This window comes from Odontesthes bonariensis, chromosome 4 (genome assembly GCF_027942865.1).
Source record: "Odontesthes bonariensis isolate fOdoBon6 chromosome 4, fOdoBon6.hap1, whole genome shotgun sequence".
In the NCBI taxonomy this organism is placed as follows: Eukaryota; Metazoa; Chordata; class Actinopteri; order Atheriniformes; family Atherinopsidae; genus Odontesthes; species Odontesthes bonariensis.
The window spans coordinates 6,170,518-6,193,208 of NC_134509.1; the positions used below are offsets into that span (position 1 = coordinate 6,170,518).

Here is a 22,691-nt window from a genome sequence, read left to right on the forward strand (position 1 = left end):
AATCAGAGATTCATTGACAAGTTTCAGGGTTTCACTGTGAACTCAGTGGAGGGAGAATCAATTCTGTGCATGGAGAATGCTAAAGTCAGAGCTGTTCTGCTGCTGAAATGACCACGGTGTCATGAACTGAAATCCCATGCTCAATGGATGAAGAATGGATGAATACAAAAAGCATTTTGTGAATGAAGCCCGGCTGTGGTCGAATTGATCTCATCATGTAGATCCGTGATTATTATTGCTCATGTATGTTCTGCTTGTTTAATTCGGCTCATCGTTGATAGGCCCTGAAAAGGTTTTGATCCTGAAGAGAAGAACGTCAGGATGCTACCCTGTTTGCTATAGGAATGCACTTCGTCGTATAACAACCTCCAGAGACCTACAGTGAAACTTCACTACTTAGCTGCATTTTTTGCTTAACAAAAGCAGCAGTAAGAGGCGATTAGCTAGGCTATCGTAAACAATGGAGCCTAAGTGTACTTGGCTGACTGAACTACCTTTGAATATTTATTCAACTGGTAAATGAGCTCTGGGAATTATACATTTTTAAACAGTGGAGGTCTCTACAGACGCTCATATAGAGCGATTTAAAGAGACTTGTCCAGTAATACACAGCTATTGCCTCTAACAGGAATCCTTTATTTAACGCTCCATAATTGACAATAAGATAGCTAGTCTTATGCTCTATAAAGCCAGTCCTCTAAGCTACAAATAACACCATATCATAAGGATGCATACTGCTCTCCTGAGCACTGCTGTGTGAGCTGCGATGCTCGCATACTAAGAGAATCATACGTACTGGCCAACTGGCTTTTGTGCTTCCCGTCCAAACAATCCCTGCCATCCTCACTCGTTTCTTTGGGGCCATTTAGGGGACAATTTCAAGCACAATGCGTCCAACAGTTTTGTGTTTAAAGGCTTGAGCATAAACACAAGATGGCACTTGAGATCAGTGATGCACTCTGATTTAAAGGATCTGACATCTGTAGCAGTTCTACAGCATATGTTTGTGATGCTTTGTGGACAAGCGTCCGGCCACTTCGTGTAACACCAGCCTGATTGTGATTGGCTCTTGCACAGCAAATGGCATGCTAATTTGCATGACATCAAAACATTTCAACCATCGTCCCCACGGTTGATGCCACAGCTAATCCCTTCAGGAGGAGCGTTGTCATTTTTCCTTCTGTGAGAAGCAGCCTGTAAAAGCTGATTTCAGCTGTGAACTGATAAAAGAGCAAACTGTCCAGTAAGTACTGGTGCAGGATGAACCTCTGAGAAACATGTTGCAGGAAACACTGGAGGCTTTTCTTTCTTCCCTTTAGTTTCTTGCTTGCAAATACTGAGTGTTGCTTTCTGGCTATTTGTATACGACTATGCATGTGATGTGCTTGTGTTAGGAAGCACTTGCCCCTTCTCATTTTGTGTCATTTTGGAGGCTGCTGGCCTTCTTGGAAGTTTGAAAATAAATGGCATCCTGTTTCTCTGCTTACTCAAGCCATTGTGATGCCCTGTTGATGCCAGGTTGCCATGCTACGTGTCATCTTGCCACAGCTAGATTTTCAGTATATTTTTACTTAAAGCTGCAGTAGGCAGGTTTTCAAAATTGCGAGTCTAAAGTCGGAAAATTCGAACTGATACAACTTTCAGGTCCCTCCCCCAACCTCTAACAAGCTCCGAATCGCCCCCCAAACCCCTCCCCCTCTGTGGACGAGGTTGTGCACGTGATTTTTCCACTTAGAATAGCTGCCTACTGGTATATTTAAAAAAAAAAAAAAATGTGCAGCTGTGCCTCTGTTTAAATAAAACAAGAGCCACTGGTAGGGCTCAACTTTGCATGAAAGATGCTGATTAAGATCGAAAATAAATTTGGGATGAAGTCAAATCATTAAAACCGCTCCCGGAATTGATGGCACGAACAGCAATGACAGAGGTCATTTGTGTTAGGCTTTATGGCTTTTAATTGTGTGGATAGCAAAATAAGCAAGCTCACGGTGACTTTAACTTCCTAGGTGGTCAGGTGAAGTGTGTTAAAGCCTGGTTTATAGTCGGTAACGCAAGACGCAACGCAAGACTCAAGACGCAACGCAAGCCCTTGCGCGGTTGCAAGCCCCCCCTTGCGTGTGTCACCTCAATTTTCTAAACTTTACGCAAGACGCAAGCCACTGGCTGTGTTCGAAACCGCCTACTACTAGAAAACGGCATACTCGATCTAACAGCATGCAGAGCGTTTACACACAGTGCACTTCACTCCTGCCCGAGCCGAAATCAGCTGGCCTGAAAAGCTGATTTCCCTTAAGCTATAAACTCTGTAAATATATAACTTTAGCAACATTTGAAACATTTTCAGGCGAGAAAGTAGTCGTTTAGACCCCCAAAGTGTTGAAATCTGACAAAATACCGGCTATTTACAAGAAGAAGAAGCATGAATCCACTCGAAGAGGTCCTGGCGGTGAATTTCCTTTCACCATAGTAGGCTTGTCATTGAAAAAACCTGCTACTCCACCTACTGTCCTGGCGGTGAATCGCCACGCAGCACACGCAACCGCCGACAAAGCAAAATGAAGTATAAACGTCTCGAGCCATTAACATACGCGCAAGGCGCCAGGGCAGTTAAAAGAAGTATAACTCAGCCTTAAAGCTCTGCTTGCTTGGATGTTGCTTTGCTTTGCTTGGATGTTGCTTTGCTTTGCTTGGATCTCGTTTTGCTGTTCTTGGATCGGATCTTGCTCTGCTTTGCTTGGATGGTGCTTTGCTTGGATCTCGTTTTGCTGTCTTGGATCGGATGTTGCTCTGCTTACTTGGATGTTGCTCTGCTTGCTTGGATCCTGTTCTGCTTGCTTGGATCTTGCTCTGCCTGCTTGGATCTCGTTTGCTGTTCTTGGATCGGATCCTGTTCTGCTTGGATCTTGCTGCTTTGCTTGGATCTTGCTCTGCTCTGCTTGGATCCTGTTCTGCTTGCTTGGATCCTGTTCTGCTTGCTTGGATCTTGCTCTGCTCTGCTTGGATCTTGCTGCTTTGCTTGGATCTTGCTCTGCTTTGCCCTGCCGCAAAGCGCTGTCGCTGCTGTGGAGACCGAATATATTTTTATGGTGTACCTAAGTGGTTGAGTTCAATGCTTGCCCCAATTAAATACTCGCATCACATTTCAGTCTGTGTTAATGTGAGCCTACGGCAGTTCCACCTTTTTAACGTCAAGCTTAGTCGCGGTTTAATAATTATTTTGTAATATTAATACTACTAATCATAATGGTGTCACATGTTGGTAGCTAATAAATCGTTGGGGGGGGGGGGGGGTAGGATACCCTGGTTCCAACTTATCAATTGGCTGGCTGCGTTCCGGTATGGTCAGTTGGGGGGTTGTAGGACACCCTGGTCCAACAATCCAATTGGCTGGCTGCGTTTCAGTATGGTCTGTTTGGGGGGTTTGTTGCCTTTACAGCAAATGGAAGGCACTCCACCTGAGGATGCTGCTGTTCCCTGTCTTGGCTTCCATGGAGCTCATGGAAAAGTCGGGAACTTCCTCCGAACAGAGCCATACCGCCAAACATAAATTGTATGCATTCAGAATAAGCTTCTGAAATTCATCTCTGTTGTCTCGTTTTGACGAGAGTGGTTCTGACAGAATAAAGTTCAAGGAAGAATTAATTCATGGAAGGATAATGGCAACTAATCAAATGTTTAAGCCGACAAATATTTTTGCTTTGAATCTATAGCAACTTGTTCAAAAATAACTGGGCCAGTTTTTTCCTACAATAGCTTTATTGAAGCATTTGGGAATTGAGCAGACCTGAGGCCTGTCGTACAAATTAAGATTAGTGGTTTGACAAAGTGACGTCAGGTTCAACCTGCTCCAGGGAAGGTTATGGCTGATATAAAAGATCAGCACATATATGGGCTCTTTTACACCAAACCAACGTCAACAACCAGTAGCAATGAAAAGGCCCCCTGTGACGAATGATCTACCCCGACGCAAGTGGACATAGCCCACAAAGGCGTGGGTAGTTTGCTCAAAAAGGGAAAGCAGAACACCAAATTCATAAAAAAAAAATATAAACACAGCAGTGTTGGCTTATTATCTCACCACTGTTGTTTGGATGCCATAAAGTTTGTGTGTAGGCTACCATAAGGAAATGGCCTGTGAAAATCTCTGCAGTTGCAATACTTGGCCTGCAGATTGTGGGGGAGAATAGGAAGAAAGGCACGGATGAAATATAACATAATATAATAATATAATAAAAGGAAACCCCAGTAAGTGGGTGAAATCATGAATCACTCTCCAGATATGGTGAACAGCCAATTGGAAAGACGCATCTCACTTACAGACCTGACGCCGATTCAAGACACTGAATTAGCTGAGAAAACAGCTTTAACGGAGCAGAGACAAGGGACAGACATGTAGCCATGCTCCAGATGTTGCCATGAATGCAAGGTTGTTTTTTTTAAATACCCAGAAATGAGAAGCTCAGCCTATTAGCAGGGAGAGCATTCCAGATAGCTACAACACTGAAAGCTCTGTCTGTGTAGGTTGGCAGTCTGATTTAGGCTACGGCTACACGAAAACGAAACGAGGTTTTTTTTAAAAACGGGTACGAAAATTCTTGCGACCACACGGCAACGCGCTGCTGTAAAGACTCAGGTCCAGACGAAAACGGATGAAAACGATGAAACGATGCAGTACACACGCCACTGTGTCACGCCACGCTGTGAGACAATAGAGAAGTGTTAAAATTGGCTCACAGCGTCAACGTTTGACTGACGCAAAAACGTTTTAGCTGTAACAATGGAAACGAAACGAGGCCGTTTTCAAACTTTCCCACTCTGGAACCCGTTCTCAAAAACTATCGTTTTGGGGTAGTGGGAACGCCGGCTCCGTGTGGCCGCGACAGCGAAACGATAAGAAAAAGTATCGTTTACAGTGAAAAACGTTTTCGTGTAGCCGCAGCCTTAGTGGAAGGAGATGCTTATCTGTTTTTCTGATAACTCTGAAGCCTGTTCTTGTTTAACCTATCAGATCTGAGAGTAATGTTCCTTTTTTTTTATTGAAATCATTCAACTATAAAAGATCTTCTGCTGTTTTTGTCAGACTCCTGCAGCGAAAGGTCGTTTGAAGGTACGTCTGCATAAGCTCATTTTTGTAAGAAATCCAGCTTATGAACTGTTTACAAATCATCATCAAAATCACTGAATGTAATTTTAAAAAGATTATTTTAAAAACAATTCTATAGCATAAATGTCAAAGAAAATGATCCAATGATCCAAGTGAACCACTTAAAAAACTAACTTGGATGTTTGGTCTTTATCTTTAATGCTAATGCAGAAAAAGGGAAAAACTGCCTTAAATGCCACAAGAATACAGCTGCAACACATAAATTCATTGAAATACACAACTGTAATTATAGTCAGATCTAAATGTGCTTAAATGGTGAAGCAGTGAAATTGATAAGCCTGATAATTCAGACACTTGTGTAGTTGTTGTGCTTTTTAAATCCCTCACAAGTACTGTAGAAAATATTCAGATTATAGTTTCTTTTGAAAAATACGCTCGAGATACAATGTGCTTTGTTAACTCTGTGCTTTGCCAACTCTGGCAAGATGGCCAACCCCCACACTGGGATGCTGTGTGGGGGTACAGTATCTTGCCAAAAACACTTGGACATCAGGACATCAGGAGCTGGGAATTGAATTGCTGGGAACCAGTCACCTCCCAACAGAAAGATGATAACTCCAAGCTGCTACATCTTATTCATGCTATTCAGTGATTGTACAAATAAATAGTATAAAAGAGAATAAAATCCAGCAAATCTTCATATTCAACTGACCAAAAGACACAAATATTTTGCATTTTAACTTGCATAATAAACTATTCAAATCAGTTTAGTAATCATAAATAATCCCTTTTATATTTCCTCTGTTTTTAGCTTTTGTTGCTGCCACTATGAATGTATTAAAAACTGGGATTAGACAACATAGGGACTTTTCACTATGACCCACAGAGTCTCACGTGATGGAACTGGAAAAAAAACACCACAAAAAGTCTTTGACATTTTTTTCCAAACTTCCTACAGGCCTAATTCCTCACAAACTGCATCAAACAAACATCTCTGTAGGACAAGAGAGGCAGAAAGGGAGGGCCATGCACACAATGAATCCCCTGGTTCTGGTCTGGACAGACATGCACCCACCCACCACAAAACGACTCCTACTCCGAGACCACTCCCCAGTGTCGTGGGTCCAGCTTCCCATAAAGAACGGCAGCGAGACACTGAATAAAAGAAAGCGAAGGCCAGGAGGCAGCAAGCACAGATGGTGGGACTTGAGTGAGACTCTGGACGATTAGCAGCAGGCAGCAGTTAGACGGTGAAACTGAAAGTGGGGCAAGGTCAGCGTTAAGAGGGGAATTTGTCACCGGACAGGAAGAATCTACACCAAGTAGCTGAGGTGATCTTGAAGTATTGCTAAGAAAAAAAAAAGAAACCCATAGGTAGATAATGCAGACAAGCCTCAGAGGAAGGATACAGAAATTGTTTTGCAAGACAAATTCCCATCTCACCCCTCTGTCAATATCCAAATCATGTCCAAACCCTAAAGTCCTTTGAGCTTCATACAGCACAAGGCATTATGTGTGCTTTGTGTAAGCCGAGTTGAAATCTGGAACTTTTCTTCACAGAATGCAAGAACATGTTGGATATATACTATATAAACCGAGATATAGAGACAGCCGTGGCAGAGCTCCCAATAAACTGCTGACTTGTGAACACTGACGTCAGCGAGTCCATAAAAAACATCTCACCAGGTTGACAAAGTCCTGGTAGCAGATCTTGCCATCAGCATTGCCATCAGCAAGAGCCAGCAGGACTTCCAGTTTGTGGGGGTCAAGCTCAGAGCCGTGGGTCGCCAACAAGTCCCGGAACCTCTCCGTGCTGATAAAGCCTGAATTATCTGGATCATACTGCAAGTGAAGAGACAGAAGCAATGTGAGAATAATTAAAACTCCACGTAATCTTTAAACATATATATCTTTGATACAGTAAATATTACATGCATTGATAACGTCTCTACTTGAGGCAAACTGAATATGGCAAAAAGTACTTAACAGACCCAAACCACATGCATTCTATCAAATACAGCATGTACCAACAAAACATTCTGGATTTTTCTCCACATTTGTCCTCTACATCTCACCCCCTTTTCTTTCCAATCAAAGATGTCAAGCACAACAAACCCTGCCTTAGGATTCAGGGTAATCTCAAAAGTAATGCCTTCCCACCAAGGCTTTTTTTGGGGTTAAACAGTCTATCCCAGGTTTCTGTTTTGCTCCTGGTTCCTTTTGTCCAAAAAAAGGAGGACGTCAAGGAAAGGACCCGCAAAAATGCCCTAATTCTTAGTCATTTTCACGCATTAACACTGGAGATTTCTGAACTTTCCACACAGTTGCTGTCCACACATGTACTTCGCAGCAGGAGATTTTCTGCTGAGCTGTGCTCTCCCAAGGACTCATGGGAAGACTGTTTTTTTGTGTTGAAATTCGTAAAACGTGTGCCTGAACATATTCTCAGTGAGTGGATTACAGCATACAGGTTAGCAGAATAGAGTATGAAGCAGCAACTCCTTCCGGCACACGGGAAAATTTGCTGCAACCTTCGCACATCGTCTCACCAGCTGATCATCCAGACGTTTTCCTGGGTGGAAAATCTCAGCAGGAAGTGTAGAGCGAAAGCTGCAGGCAATTTCATCCTCACATCACCGCTCCAGAACATTTCTCAAACACTTAAGGACTGAAGTGCATACATATTAATGGATCTAGAATGATTACGGTTATCCCTGATCTTACACACATGATCTTGATCTTTTGCATTACATTTTATAGCACGGCTTGAGTCAGCTCTACATGTATGAATTAATGAATTAATAAATATGTTTGTTTACTATTGTGGGTGATGAAGCCGAACTGAGTTCTTCATTACTACCTCAGCCAAGGTTTCAAATGAGCTAAGCCCAAACTAAAAGGCAAAGTGAAGCACTGCGGACCACTAATAGGTCACTGATGGTGTAAACAATAATCTGCACCAACACCTAAGTCCTACGGAAGCCCAGAGCGGACGTGGTACGTATAAACTTTTTTCTGATGGTTTTCTCGAGATAACGAGTTAATTTACAGATGGTTTTAGAGGCCACTTTTCCCCAGTCCGCCCCTGTTTATATGTGTTTTATGTGTTCGCAATTTGTTTGTCTTGTAGAGATAACTTTCATATCAGCCCGAGTCATTTAAGGAGACGGCCGGCTCGACTGTAGCTCAACAGGCGTTTACACCTGAGTGATCCTGCTGATATAGCCAACTTCATCAGTGACCAGCTGAGGGGACCAGGCCGTCTCCATGGTTACCGAATGATGCACGAGAGGTGCCGTTATCGTTTTCTCGAGATAACGAGAGAAATAACTCGTTATCTCGAGAAAACGAAATGCTTGTCACACCAGCGGGATTTGCTTTGTGCATTTTCACAAACAGAATTGTTACACAAACGCTCCACATTCCATGTTTGATTCATAGGCTACTTCATTCAGTTTTCAATGAAGGGGGGGGTAAAAATGGGTACACCTTTGCCAGAAATACATATAAACAGGGGTGGACTGGGGAGAAAAAGTGGCCTAGAAAACCATCGGTAAATTAACTCGTTATCTCGAGAAAACGATCATTGTTTTAATTTAAAATGTGCGTGCACAATGTACAATTCTGGAGGCATGAATTAAAAAAAGTGATGGATTCCATTTTCTCCACGGACAGGAGGTGAGCTCTGCAGCGGACAGTTGGTATGAATGGTTGGTATCAATCCGAAAAGGCACTGAAAGTCCTGCTTCTAATGAATCAAATCTTGAGACTCTCCTGTTTGCCTCTACATTTGCCTGATTAAATTAAATGGAAGGAACATTTTTCTTTCCTTTTTCTGTGTGCGTCTCCTGTTTTTGTGTTACTGCAATTTAGCATACTGACAAGATGATAAACTGCTGCTCATGCAGCACGGGAAAAGCCTCAACAGACTGCCAAGTGACATAAAATTGCAATTCATCGAGAGTAATTACAAAGTTACGCAATTAAATCACAGTAATAAGACATTAGAATTCAAATCAACAGCCCCAATTCATGCATAACTTTTAGCTTTGTAAGTGTAAGTGACATTTTTCTCCAATTATGACAGCCTAACAGGGATATATCCTTCGTCCTTCAGTTTAAGTTTTGGCACACCAAAATCAACTCACTAAAAATTTAATTCACAAACAAAACTTTCTCATGTACATCACAAATGTAGTTTACTTGCAATAAAACATTTTTTGGAGGGCAGTTTCTACAATTTTGCTGTAAAATCTTTTTTTTTTTGTTAGCAAACCTGTTTGATAATGAAGACATAAAAATGACTTCATGTAAAAAACTGTTTTATCCACTGTAATACATTTGGATAAACAAAAGGATCAGAAAAGTAACCTACCCAAAATTTAGCTATTCATTTACAACAGCTGAAGAACAGCAAGAACAAGTCCATGAATAACATGCAGTGCTGAGTCCAACATGCACACAACACAGTCACTTGTACATGCATATCTCTATAAAATATAAACTCCACTTTACAAAACACACACACACACACACACAAAAAGAACGAACCTTTTCTGTTGAGGACATTTTGTCATGATGATGTCACATCAGCCAGAGTCCCACCACTGCAGGAGTGTGACTGAGACAGTATGCTCAGTGTCTATCCCTTTCATATTGTTTGTCCCAGACTGTGCAACCCTATTTCCAACCAGGACTAAAGGATTACAGTCCAGTCTAAGACACTCATCACACACCTCCCCCTGTCTATCACGCTAACCCCCTTCCAAAAACCCCCAATCAGCCACCCGTTAGCCTCCTCGCTCCAGCCCACCCTATAATACCCCGTCACTCTACATTCATCCCTTACTTTCTCCTGTTTAGCAAACATGCGGGCGGACTCACTGGAAAAACAGATAGCTCAATAAATGCAGCTGTTGTCTCCTTTCACGTCACTCACAGACGCATACAGTCATACGTTAGTTTCGTTTCCCCACACTCGCTCCACTTTGCAACACCGCAGGCTTCATAGTTGAGTGAACACTCGAAAGTCAACAGGCTGGCTGCTGGGGTGGAGACGACGAGGGTTGCACTCACTCAACAATGGGCCCCTGATGGCAATTTCATGCCAAGTTTACCCAGTCGCCTCACTCCAATTAGCGAACGTTTCGTTCTGATCCAGGTCCACTCTGAGAAGGACTCAATACTGGAGAATGAATGATCAACCCTCCACCCAACTTAGAAAGTAAGACACTGGCACATTGACTATTGACAGCAAGTCGTAGCTCCATTTTTTGGCAGTGAAATGATGTTTTAATGAATTGATCAGAAAAATAAATGCTCATGAGATGTTCAGTTACACAGATATTGAACTTAGTATCATAGAAGACATACAGCCTTACTCATTAGTTTAGACTTTCTATACTTAATCATGCATATTATATCTTAAAACCCCATTTAAAACACTTTACTGGGTCAAAATATTTTAGAATAATACGAGCACCAGATAAATATGTAGTAAAACAGATTATTATTGATGATAAGAATACGCATGTAAGAACAACCACCGGATTGTGAATGTAGATGATCTTTCAGCCCAACACATTTTCATAACTATGTTGTTGCCTTTGTTTCATAAAGCCTGCTTTGCAAACAGCAAAGGGAGTGTGATGCAAATCCCTCAGACTACAAAGAGCACACACTCACACATACGTGCATACATAAATCCGGGTGTGGACATAATACCATAGAACATTCACAACCAGTGATATTAAGGGCTTCTAAGCTGCCTCTCGGTGTGAAGGAGAAAAACAGCAGAGGGTGGAGAGAAGGGAATAAAGAACGTGGGCTGGGGGGGGAGCAAGGGGGTTCAGATTGGACACAATGCAAGGCTCTTTGTCTTCAGCCTCATTTTCATAAAGCTGAATATTAAGGAAGAAGAGGTTAGGCTGTTTGTGAGGGTCAGTGAGGGTCTGAAACTTCACATTTGCATAGAGAGCCTGGAGGAATTAAGCAGCCCTGGAAAATGGTGCAAAATATGCTCAAAAACAATTGAAATGATGAAATCTGGCCTCATAACAAGTGGCTGGACCAATCGAACAACAGTCCTCTGCTGTTCTTAGGGATGTATTACAGGATACGCAACAATAAGATAAAAGACTTTCAGTTAAATAATTTAGTTGGTTTATTTTACCAGGAGGTCCAACTGAGATCAAATCTAGGTCGTTTGCAAGGGAGACCCTGTAGCAATCATTTTCTAGTTTAAGTTAGCAGCCGCAGCCTACAGTGACAGCCAAGTTTAACAATAAGTGGCTGTAACACACCACACAATCTGCCACTAAATAGAAAAGAAGAAGACGAGCCAACTCAGCAGCTAATCCAGTAATCAAAGCAGTACACAGTTTAGTAGGTCGTTAGCCTCTCCATGCTAATAGCCAGACATTAGCAAGGAGTCTAATCCAATGGGTCACCACCTTAAGAGATGCTTGCCATTATCTGATATTTTTCATTTGTTTCTTGTTCTACAGCTAACCAGCATACACAACTGCAGAAGTGGAATGCATCTTTCATACACCTAAGGTTGTCCTGTGTCAACTCAGAATGTGAAGAAGATCTTAGTCGAATCAGTAGCTGATTTCGGCAGGGATCTAGCCCCCTGCTACAACAATACAACCGCTGCCGAGTGCTCAATAGTCTTAATTTATGACCTTTAGAGTCTGTTGTTTTGTCAGTTTGGCAAAGTTGACCTCACATGTGTTTTTCTCATTACCTGTTGCTGTTGTTAAGGCAAAAGAATTCAGCTGCCACTAAAGTTAGCCTTTGGACTCTCTTTGCACTTTAAATAGGAGCAAAGCAAGCATCTAGTTGCGTTTTGGATTCTACAGTGTTTTGGGCAAGAAGAAGCTGGAAATGTCTAATTCAATATGCAAGGTACACAAAGTAGCAGGTTACGATACAATGTGGTAGCACGTGGTATCAAAATGGATATTCAATATTCCTGATTTATTTTCATATGGGATTTTATTTTAGTTTTATCTATTTTACACACAGTAGATTCAGTATTCTTTTATTATCCGCAAGATTACATTTGGAATAAAAAGCTACACCCCAAAATAAAATTAGAAACAGATCTTGAAATAACAAAATGTTTGCTTTGATTTGATATGTAAACCTTTGCTGTGAGTCACGCTGACAGTCACTGCTGTTTGTCTTCTATTTAATAAAGCAAAAAGAAGTATTATCTCTATGAGGTTGTTTAATTTCCCACTTACAGGTTCATCCAGTAACAAGCATGAAGAAATTCATTCAGCGCCATGACATGTGTGACCTGTCTCGTGGGGATGCGTTGACACACAGGGGGTTTTAGCCTATTGTTAATGTCCCTCCCTGCTATTTTTTTAAGTTGTCAGGAGCTCTATAAATCATCTGAGAGGATAAAAAGTAATAAAAACACTGCATAAATACACATGGCCTTTGCTTGAGGAAGTCAGTGAAATTTCTAATGTCACACTTAATAATACCATCCTCCAGCCTTGGGTGTGAAGCATAAAGTGTGACCACAAACCAGCAGGGAAACACACACTGGCTGGGGATGCAATAACGTGTATGAGAGTGTGTGTGCGAGCACATGCTGTACAGTCGGGGGTTGTAAGGAGGAGTGCCACAAATACACACTGGCAATGCACGACAGTGTTATTATAACTAAATTACATGTCTGCAAAACACATTCCACAAAGTCAAAGAGTCTGCAATGCCATATCAAACTTTTACAGATATTGTTATTAGGGCTGGGCAAAAAATTTAATCTAATTAATCACGTGATTTCCCTGATTAATCGCGATCAATTTTTCATTTTGGGGCTTTAAAAAATAATAATTTTAAATATTTTTATTATTTTTTAAATACAAAAAAAAATACAAAAAAATAAAACCTGCGTTAATGCGCGATAAAATAATTAACTCATTAATTATTTAACGCCGATAATAACGAGTTAACTCGCCCAGCCCTAATTGTTATTTTTCAACAGAATTGTAGTTTATCCTGCTCAGTAAATCAGCACACAGCCTGTACATTGGAATGATTACCAACCTGTCTCTGAAAGTGTGCACCACTGCGTTTCGTTAAATGAAGGCTTATTCAGTGCAGAAACAGCTTTTACCGGTTTGATCTGCTGACCCACAAAGAAGACAAATATCTTATTAAAACTTCAAGCAATAAGACTGCATGGCAAAACACATAAACGGGAAGAATATTATGCTTTTTCAAGAGACTTTCCATACTTACTTGCTCTTTAAATTCACAACTGTACAATTGGAAAGCACTATTTTAAATTCTTACGGGGTGATTGTGGATTCCACTGCACGTACATCTTGTAATATGGCATTAAGGAGTAATTGTCTGTAGCTAACTGTGTAACAGCTAATTTAATCAAATTGGTTGTTTGCTCCCCTAATATTGCCCAGAGTCTGAGCTGCAGGCTGCTGATGATGTAATTAATGAAAAAATTAGCATGTGTTGTGCATGTGTGTGCTCCAAAATGGGTCAAAAACCCTGATTAGCACATGAAAAATGAAAGCCTTCCAATCTCTCGTAGAGAGGTCCTTTTATGGCAGGGAAACACTGGCAGACAATTTGGAGCATGCGGGATAACCAATTAATCAGCCAACGCTGATTGTTGAGGACTTGCCCAGGAGCAGGCAGGGGGAAATTAAACTACATGCATGTTCATATCCCTACTATGTTGAGGTTTAGGCTGCACTAGGGCCAAAAGAACAGTAAATCACTGTACCAAGGGTCATACCCTCAGCTGACATTGCGACATCGCACAGTAGGAAAAGCCCATGTGCTAATGATAGCATTAATAATGGTTCTGTTAAAAGTGTCCCAGTAAGCGACCTGAATGTGACAGTGATTGGGAATGCATATTGTTATGATTCTGACCCTGGAGCAACTAAACAGAATTTGGTCATTTATTTTATTATTTACAGCTATTTGTCAGAGCACCGTAGATTAACATCCTCACTGACTAATCAACAGCGTTTAAACACATGCTAATAAAAGTTCAAGGACTATCATACAACCGTGATTAACTCTTTTTTTACACTTATTTTTCGCCAGGACCATAGGAACATATACGGATTGTAGCAGCAACTGCATTGGCTCAAGACTATAAAAATAATAATACAGTTTCCTGTGACTACAGTATTTGTCATTAATATTCACACAGCCCTTGCACTCAGCGAAGCCAAGCAACATCCTCTCTTCTATACTTGTACTGTCCTTGTGTTTGTCCTGTGGTTATAAAACACGATTATACAAAAAACTGAATAAGGCAGCTCCAACCCTCTCTCAAACTTGCTGAAAATTGGAGTGCATCGCAATTTTGCTCCTCAAAATTCGATCAGTTTGCACTCTGGGCAAAGACAAGGGCAATTTTGGTCAGGTTGCAGCTTTGGTTTATGTTAAAGGTGACACTCTCGCAGCTGCGTGCAATGCACATGTACAGGGAAAATGTGTTAAAATATACAGATATACATACATAAACATATGTACATGTATATAAATATTAATATATAAAGTACACCCTCTTTCAGTTCTTAGGTTTCATGTATCACGACATAATAACAAATTATCTAGTCCATACTTAATCTTAAAATTAGACAAATACAACCTCAGATTACATCATATCATCATTTATTTAACAAAAACTAAGACAAAATTCAGAAGTGTGATGCGAGAAATTAAACACACCCGTACTGCTTTCATAGGATAAAAGATGGTAAGAAGTAGCCAGGTGCAGGTAATCAAATGCACAGCTTTCAAGGTCCCGCCAAAGTATTTCATTCAGGTTGAGGTCTGATTTTGACTGGACCATTACATCTCCTAGATTAAATTATTTTCTGGGCATTCTATTGTAGATTTTTGCTTGTACTTTATGCAAGGATGATTGTCCTGTTCCATGACCCAATTTAAGCCAAGATTTAGCTTTCAGATGGCCTCACATTTGTGTCTAAAATAGTTTTTTATGCAGAGGAATTCATGGTCAACTTAAGAGCCCTTTTCAGACATCAGTTCATTACCCACCACTGTTGCTCTTTGCTAATGCACACAAACCAAACAATGGTGACTCAGCACCTCATCAGTGTGTGCTTACAGAAAACTGCAAGTGAAGAATCAGCTGAGTGATAACAGCATCTCTGGTCTGAGCGGCGTGTACCGCAATGTCGGCTCATTCTTGCACACAGACAGTTTCCCCTGATTGACAACGCTCCTTGCTTGGTCAGAGGTACATCAGCAGGGGATCAATCACTCAGTCATTCACACATGACACCAATTTGCAACAAAAGTGCGTGACAGTGATGTGCACAATGACTGCAAGGTGTCCAGGTCCTGTGGCTGAAAAACACGTCCAAATCCCCACCGTACTTGACACCGTTCGTTTTTTGCCAAATGTGGTGCTGTGCATTATGGTCCATCATCTCCACTTTGGTCTCATGTGTTCAAAGGACATTGCACATTGAGTTTTGTGATATGTTCAGATTTAACTTTGCAAACCCGCTCTGCTGCTGTGTTCTTTTAAAGAGAGAAGAAGCTTTCTCCTGGTAACCCTCAAAGAAACAATACTTCAGTCTAGTCTTTTTCTAATTGCACTGTCATGAACTCTTACATTCAACATGCTAACTGAGGCCTGCAGAGCTTGAGATGTAGCTCTTGAGTTTTTTTTGCAGAATCCTGAGCATTGTACATTTTGATGTCGGGGTGACTCTTGGGAAGCTTATGACTGTTTTGAATGTTTTTCATTTCTAAATAATTTTTCTCATTGTAAAATGATGGATTACAAATTATTTGTAAAGTATCCTATAACCCTTCCTCAATTGATGAGCAGCACCGATTGCTTGTTGTCTTAGATTATTGCTGATGTCTTTCCTCCTTGACATTGTATTAACACACCTGAATTTTCCAGACCAGCAAACTGGAACTGCACAAATCTCTGCTTTTAAAGAAGAGCTTGCAATTTCTGATGATAAAATAAATCAAGTGCATTTGATTCGATGCATCTAGCTGCTACTTACACTCTTAATTTATATAGTCACAGTTGGGATTTTCTGAAATTTTCATTAACTGCTTCTGCATTTCACTTAGTTTTTGTTTAAATAAATAATGACACATTTTAGACTTTATAAGGACCAGAAAAACCTTAACTAAAAGAAAAGGTATTTCTTTTTCACATGAATAAACAGAATATTTGAGGTCTTGATTTCATGAATGCAAGTTCTAAACTCCCATTCAGGGTTTCTGCAGGTCAGATTTATATATTTAAAAACAAATAAACCAATTCATGTACAAGTCTAGAGTGAAAATTTCAGTTCTGGCATTCATGCTAATCTCACTTTCACCCAAAAAAAAGATTGCAAACCAAGTATGCGTCCCCATGGCAATGAGATTCCTCAACGTTGGTGGCCTTCCTCAGTAGGACAATGGGTCCCCCACAGCACTTGTAAAAACTGTCCAGGAACAACTTGACCCGACAACAAAACTCCACAGATCCTGGTCCAAGGCAGCATCTGCAGGATGTGCCAGAACAAGCCTGATCCATTAAAGTCCCATGAAATGCAATCCCAAAGGATCTGTTTCTGTAATGCTGGTGCCAGACATCCGAAATGTTTTTCAGTACAAGGTGAAACTACACAATATTATGCAGGTGTTTTGGATGTTTGGGCTCATTACTGTATGTTCACATACAAAATAACCCATATATTCCCCTTCCCTTTGGTTACCCCATATTGTCTTGGCATGGAGTAATTAGCACCTCTAATAAAAAGCCAGCCTTGTTAGAGCTCATTAGTCTTCCTGCTAATTACACTGAAGCACCGGGGAGAACAGGCAAAACCAGGGGCACCTCATTCACTGCCCATCACTTACACCTGCTGTAATGGGACAACACTCTCTCACACACACACACATACACACACTGTTTCTCATGTTAATCAGACTTTTCATGTGCTCTTGACATCTGGCGCACTTTTCTTATGTGACACGATTCTTGTCTCCATGGTAGTCTCCCTGACACACAAACACTTTCTTTTATCACATCATCTGACACAGCTGAAAGAGTACATTATGAGAGGTGGATGGTGCTCTGTGGTTTGGGGGTTTATCACTGGCCCCACTGCCAGAGCCCAGACTTGGCATCATTTTGGGGACTAGTTCAGGTTGAGTGGAGCTGACAGCTTTTCAGCAGCCGGCGGCTCTGAATGAGAGGGGTGGGACGGCAATCCAGAAGTGGAGAGTCGAACTCTCCCACCAGCAGCTGACACAGATGCCAGCTCAAACAACAAGTCTAAACTGAGAAATTGAGGACATGGATGGAAGTGTTGATGTCATTGAAGTGTGTATTTGTGTTCATGCAAAGAGAAATAGAGTTGAAAGCAAGTATTCAGGCCTTTTAACCACTCCGAAAATTAGATGGACTTCCATTTAACATTTCCAGGATACATTTGCTGTCCCTAGAAGAATTGACAGCAACTTGACGTTCAGACTTATCTCTCATCTCGTGTTTCTCAAGCACACTTTTTAACTACTGTGAGCAGCAGGGCTGAGTCACCGCTTATCATGGAGTAGGGAAAGAGCTAAACATTCCACAGATCCACTACAAATAAGAGGTTTGGAATTCCTAAATTCGACAAATTTGACAGAATGCATGAAATTTGCAAAATTCAGCTCTGTCAAGTTCTAGCTATACGTGAAGACTAATGAGCGAAGCATTACAGTTAATTTCTGTTCAGGCTACACTTTCTTGCTCATATTATATCTTTTTTTTTTTTGGTGGAGGAGGGATGGATGCCAGTTCGTTGAAAATCTATCAAACAATCTACCACAAGAAAGAAAGAAAGAAAGAAAGAAAGAAAGAAAGAAAGAAAGAAAGAAAGAAAGAAAGAGAAAATAGTTAATTGATAATTTGCCAAACCCTTTTTCACTCCCAACTCATGGCATACTGACATTTGAATGCACAGTGTCACGTTTTGGTGTCCACAGTTTCCAGAGCTGAAAAAAGTAACAGTGATGGGACATGTTGCCATAGCAACACGGAAAATGTCAGCAAAGAATTTCAGTCAGTTAAAAGCTAATTATGTATTCAAATGCATAAACAGAATGTTTGGCTAACCTTAACCAACATTTATTTCCTAACCCATATAAAGGACGTTTTTTGCCCTGTGAAGCAATAAGCAGCAATTCTGGTTATTCATATTATATTATGAATTGCATCAAGGTCATGCAAATGTTTTATCATGGTCAACATATATTTTACTCCGGTGAAGCAATTCCTCTGACTCCTCAAACCTTGTCCCAACAATCAGCAGCTCTGTGCTCCACTAAGCAGCTACCCAGCTCTCTGAACATCAAAGCAAGTCATGAGGATTGCAAAAAGCTTTAAGCTAGACGTTTTCTCTGCTTGCAAAGAGACAGCAGTTAAAAAGGAGCAGTGGAGGTCAAGCTGAAGTGTTTTGAAACTTTTCAAGGAACTTGCTGGTGGAATTACTTCTCTGCTAAAGAGCTTCAGGAAAGTTATCCAGGATCTGGAGTGGTGGTTCTACTGTGCAGTTTCCCAAATGTGACACGATAGAAGTTTCTGTCATAGAAGAAAACCTTTTTCTCTGTCCTCAAATGTAGCATCAAAAGTTTGCAAATAAACATCGAAATAAATCCGATGTAATATGGTAACCGAACATCTGATTTGTGCCTCCACAACTGTTTAAAGGGGAACTGCGGTATTTTCAACATTAAGCCTCTTTTCTGAGTCGTCTGCAATGTTTTAGAACCCCCCTCACCGCTTTTTGATGTTTACTGCTGTCTCCGATATTTGCCTAATTTTGATTCTTCTCAACCTGCTTCAGAATGGCAAGTACGGTGCATGTCCAAAAAGGTCCGTAAAAGCACCATAAACGTCCGTTATTAAAATAATCAACTCACCGGAGTGGTTACTGGTGTGCACTGGTAATCCATATCAAATTTCGTTGCAAAAAGTTGCTTCTGTCGTGTTTTATTTGGCAGCTCGTTCATGCTCGCACTATTTTCTTCGCGGTGGCGGAGTAATATCAACAAACATCCAGTACAAAATGTCAAATAAAACACGACAGAAGCAACTTTTCGCAACGAAATTTGATATGGATTACTAGTGCACACCAGTAACCACTCCGGTGAGTTGATGATTTTGAAAACGGACGTTTATGGTGCTTTTACGGACCTTTTTGGACATGCGCATGACTTGCCATTCTGAAGCAGGTTGAGAAGAATCAAAATTAGGCAAATACCGGAGACAGCAGTAAACATCAAAAAAGCGGTGAGGGGGGTTCTAAAACATTGCAGAAGACTCAGAAAAGAGGCTTAATGTTGAAAATACAGCAGTTCCCCTTTAACACGAGGGTGGATGGATCGTGTTTGATATTTGACTTGCAGTAAATGTCACGGGCAGCATTTCGATTCTAGAGGGAAGAATTGATTCGGTTAAATACCAGCACAGTCTGGAGCCAAAACATGACCTACGTTAGTTAGTTATGGTTGTAAGTTTTAAGGTGGCCTGAAACTTAAAATATTTCAGACCAATGTGGAAGGAAAGAGAAAAACGTCAAACTACTGTAATTCTATACTTAGCGATTGTTTAGTCAAATGACAAGTAGCATTCAGCAAAGATTCAAAGAGAAATCAACCTAAAAATGCCACTTTGAATGCACAACTGCGGTGGAGGTGAGAAAAAGCGCATTTGAACTTCGAGTGACTGCTACTCCACAAACCAGTAGGTGACATCATGGTGGTTACATCATTTGTGTTCTTATAAGCCTTTGATGAGCATCTACTTTAAATGTATTCTTTAGGAGAAATGTCCAAACACTGACAGTGGATGAAAAGCTTTGTGTGCACACACAAAAGCACACAGAAGACAACACGGGAGGAGAAGCTGCCTAGTTCATGCGGGGCGATCTGAAATGAGCTGGTCTGATCTCGCCCACAGCCCGGTGCTGAGCTGACAGCTCGAGCGCTGATGTTGACGGGGTAACAGTCAATAACCGCTTGGTTGTTTCATTGTTCTCTAAGGAAAAAGAACCCAAGTTACTCTGAGAAAAGCAATTCTGCTATGTTCAAAACATGGAGAGGGTGGATAGAATGCAGCAGAATCTAAATGTGCAAACTCAGGCAAAATTGTTAGTCTAATTCTGCTCTGTGTACTTGTGCTTGTGTGTGCAACTCATAGTCCAACATTTCTATCTGCACTGACAAAAAAACAATCACATTGTCACAATCACAAAGCTCACATTGACTTAGATGACACTGGAGCGAGGTGACTTCCTTTTAGTTTTGTGGAGCTGAGATTATCTTCCTTCTTCTCGGGTTTCATTATCACCAAAGCTCTCAAACTGAGCTTCAAATGCATTCAGCTGGAAACACATTTCCTTCAGAGATAAAGGCAAATAGGCAAATCCAATACCTCTCTGCTCTTCCTAGTGAGATCTGTTGACACTTGATAGCTGAGTGACACGACGACAGCAGAGTGGAATAGGTTGCAGAGGGAGCTATGTGTTGAGCCGCCACATATTCAGGCTATTAATTACTCAGACATCACCTCTCCTGTCATGGAGGATTCTGCAGGAAAAGGTCAGCCGTCTGGCTCACATAAAGACCATCTCGCCATGCATGTCACGACTCCCGCCGGCCCAGCCAGTGCTCTGCCCACGTCGTCACACTTCAGAGACATGACTAATGCCTGAACAAGACTTCTAATAGCCCCACAAATGCCACAGCAGTGTCACAGAGAATCAAAGGCTAAAGCCAAGGCCAAAGAGGGAAAAGTGAGTGGGACCAGTGAGGGGATACAGACAGAGGAGCAATAGAGTCAAAAACAAGTGGGAGCAAGCAAAGGAGAAGACCAAAGTTCATGTTTTTGTTACATTTTGCACACATTTGATCCATTTCAGTTTTCAGGGCTTTCAGATGGGATCCAGCATGTGCAGCGCTCACCACAGGCAAAGGGGGCAGAGCAGGAGAGAGGGTGCACATGAGCAAATGGCGTCCAAGTTTAATGACAGTAAAGAATATATATATAACAATAATAATAAAAATAAATATCTGTTTAAAAAGTGTTCACACCAGAAATGAACCAAACCGTGGTTCAGCTTGATCCACACTTAAACCACAGCTTGTTTTTTGGACCAAATTTGTTCTGGACCCTGGTTAAAGGGAATGTTTCACACCTGTGATTTTTGCTTGAACCAAAATGAAGTCCAAAAGTTTAGGCCAAATGAGGTATGTGTGGAAGCAGCTGAAAACACACACAGAGAAAAATGTCGTCAGTAAGAGAAGGACTTTTGGGAGAGGTTGATGAAAAGATTGAGATCATACTGGAAATCCTGTCGATTTGTAATTCTTATCTGATAAGAACAACACTACAGGCTACCATTCTACTGCATAACATGGTAATGATAAAGTATATTATTGTATTTGAAAAATACCATACTTTCACCGGTAAATGGAAATAACCAGCATAACCTGCTTGGCCAAAAACACTTGGTGTTTTTATTAAAACCAGGTGGGAAATAATATTACTATTATTAGTGGGATAGTCATCAGCTGAGCAGGAGAACATTAAAGCAACAATATAATAAATCATACATCAGCAAGATCAACAAGCTGAGAGAGGACCTTGCTTGTCCAAGCACAGCTCTCTATTGTAACCGACTTCCACTAAACCGCACCTCCTCCAGCACTTTCTCACCCTCTCTGCTTTCTTCCCCTTGTTACTCTTGTTTGAATACGATCTGTGTTTTGTGCCCCTGGGAAACTCTGGCGCTGCACATATGCCACATTTGAACTTGTTATTTGCCTGTTGTTTTTTTTATGTGGGAAAAGATGACTACTGTAGGACAGAGAACAGACCCAATCCGCTTCGCTTTGAACAGTAAGACACGCAGTAAGAGAACAAGATGAAGATCTATCATGGAAAAGTGTAGGTTGGTTGTTGATGGAAGGAGGAAAATATTGCACAATGGTTCACACACACACATCTATGAGAGCCCTGTTTCCTTCCACTGTATATCACGTATAGTCATGCGATGTATTCAATATGCATCCAGCCACTACATTACTCTTACCAATGAATGCCTTGTAATCTGTAAAATAAGTTGCAAGAAGTAAAGCATGTACCTGTGCAAAGAACTGCTATAAGGTACAACACTTCTGACATACAGTAAATGCAATTATTTTTAGGTTACAATTGTCATCTTGAAAAAATACATCCACAATATTTTTCCTTCCACATGCTAATGGGGTGCACAAGATGTTGGGAATACATCATAAAAGCACGGTTAAGGGATTTCGATCTCGTAATGGAGTGCACAGGATTACGCATGCACGCATGTCTATCAACGGATTTCCAAAGTAATACTTAATATATGCAAAAGATTTTGTGCAAACCACCTGACTTTGGTGTTTTTGAGACATAAGATGCTGAATAAAATAAACCTATTTAATACATAAAAAGAAAAAAAACTGGGAGAAATGGAACTGCCTGGTTTCTGCTCTGAGGCTGCAGGACAGTCAGCAGAGAAGCGGCTCC

General features: G+C 41.0%; 1 protein-coding gene across 5 annotated transcripts in view; it reads right to left on the reverse strand.

The window, feature by feature from the left end:
* Positions 1-22,691, reverse strand: part of rhbdl3 (rhomboid, veinlet-like 3 (Drosophila)) — an 81,660-nt gene that overhangs the window by 32,726 nt on the left and 26,243 nt on the right. For 4 of the 5 annotated variants that reach the window (XM_075462634.1, XM_075462633.1, XM_075462635.1 and 1 more), the window contains one exon: positions 6,788-6,946. In XM_075462634.1, coding sequence (XP_075318749.1) covers positions 6,788-6,946 — 159 coding nt within the window. Of the gene's footprint in view, positions 1-6,787; positions 6,947-9,655; positions 9,756-22,691 lie in introns of those variants that run through there. The other variant, XM_075462636.1, reaches the window with a different exon arrangement.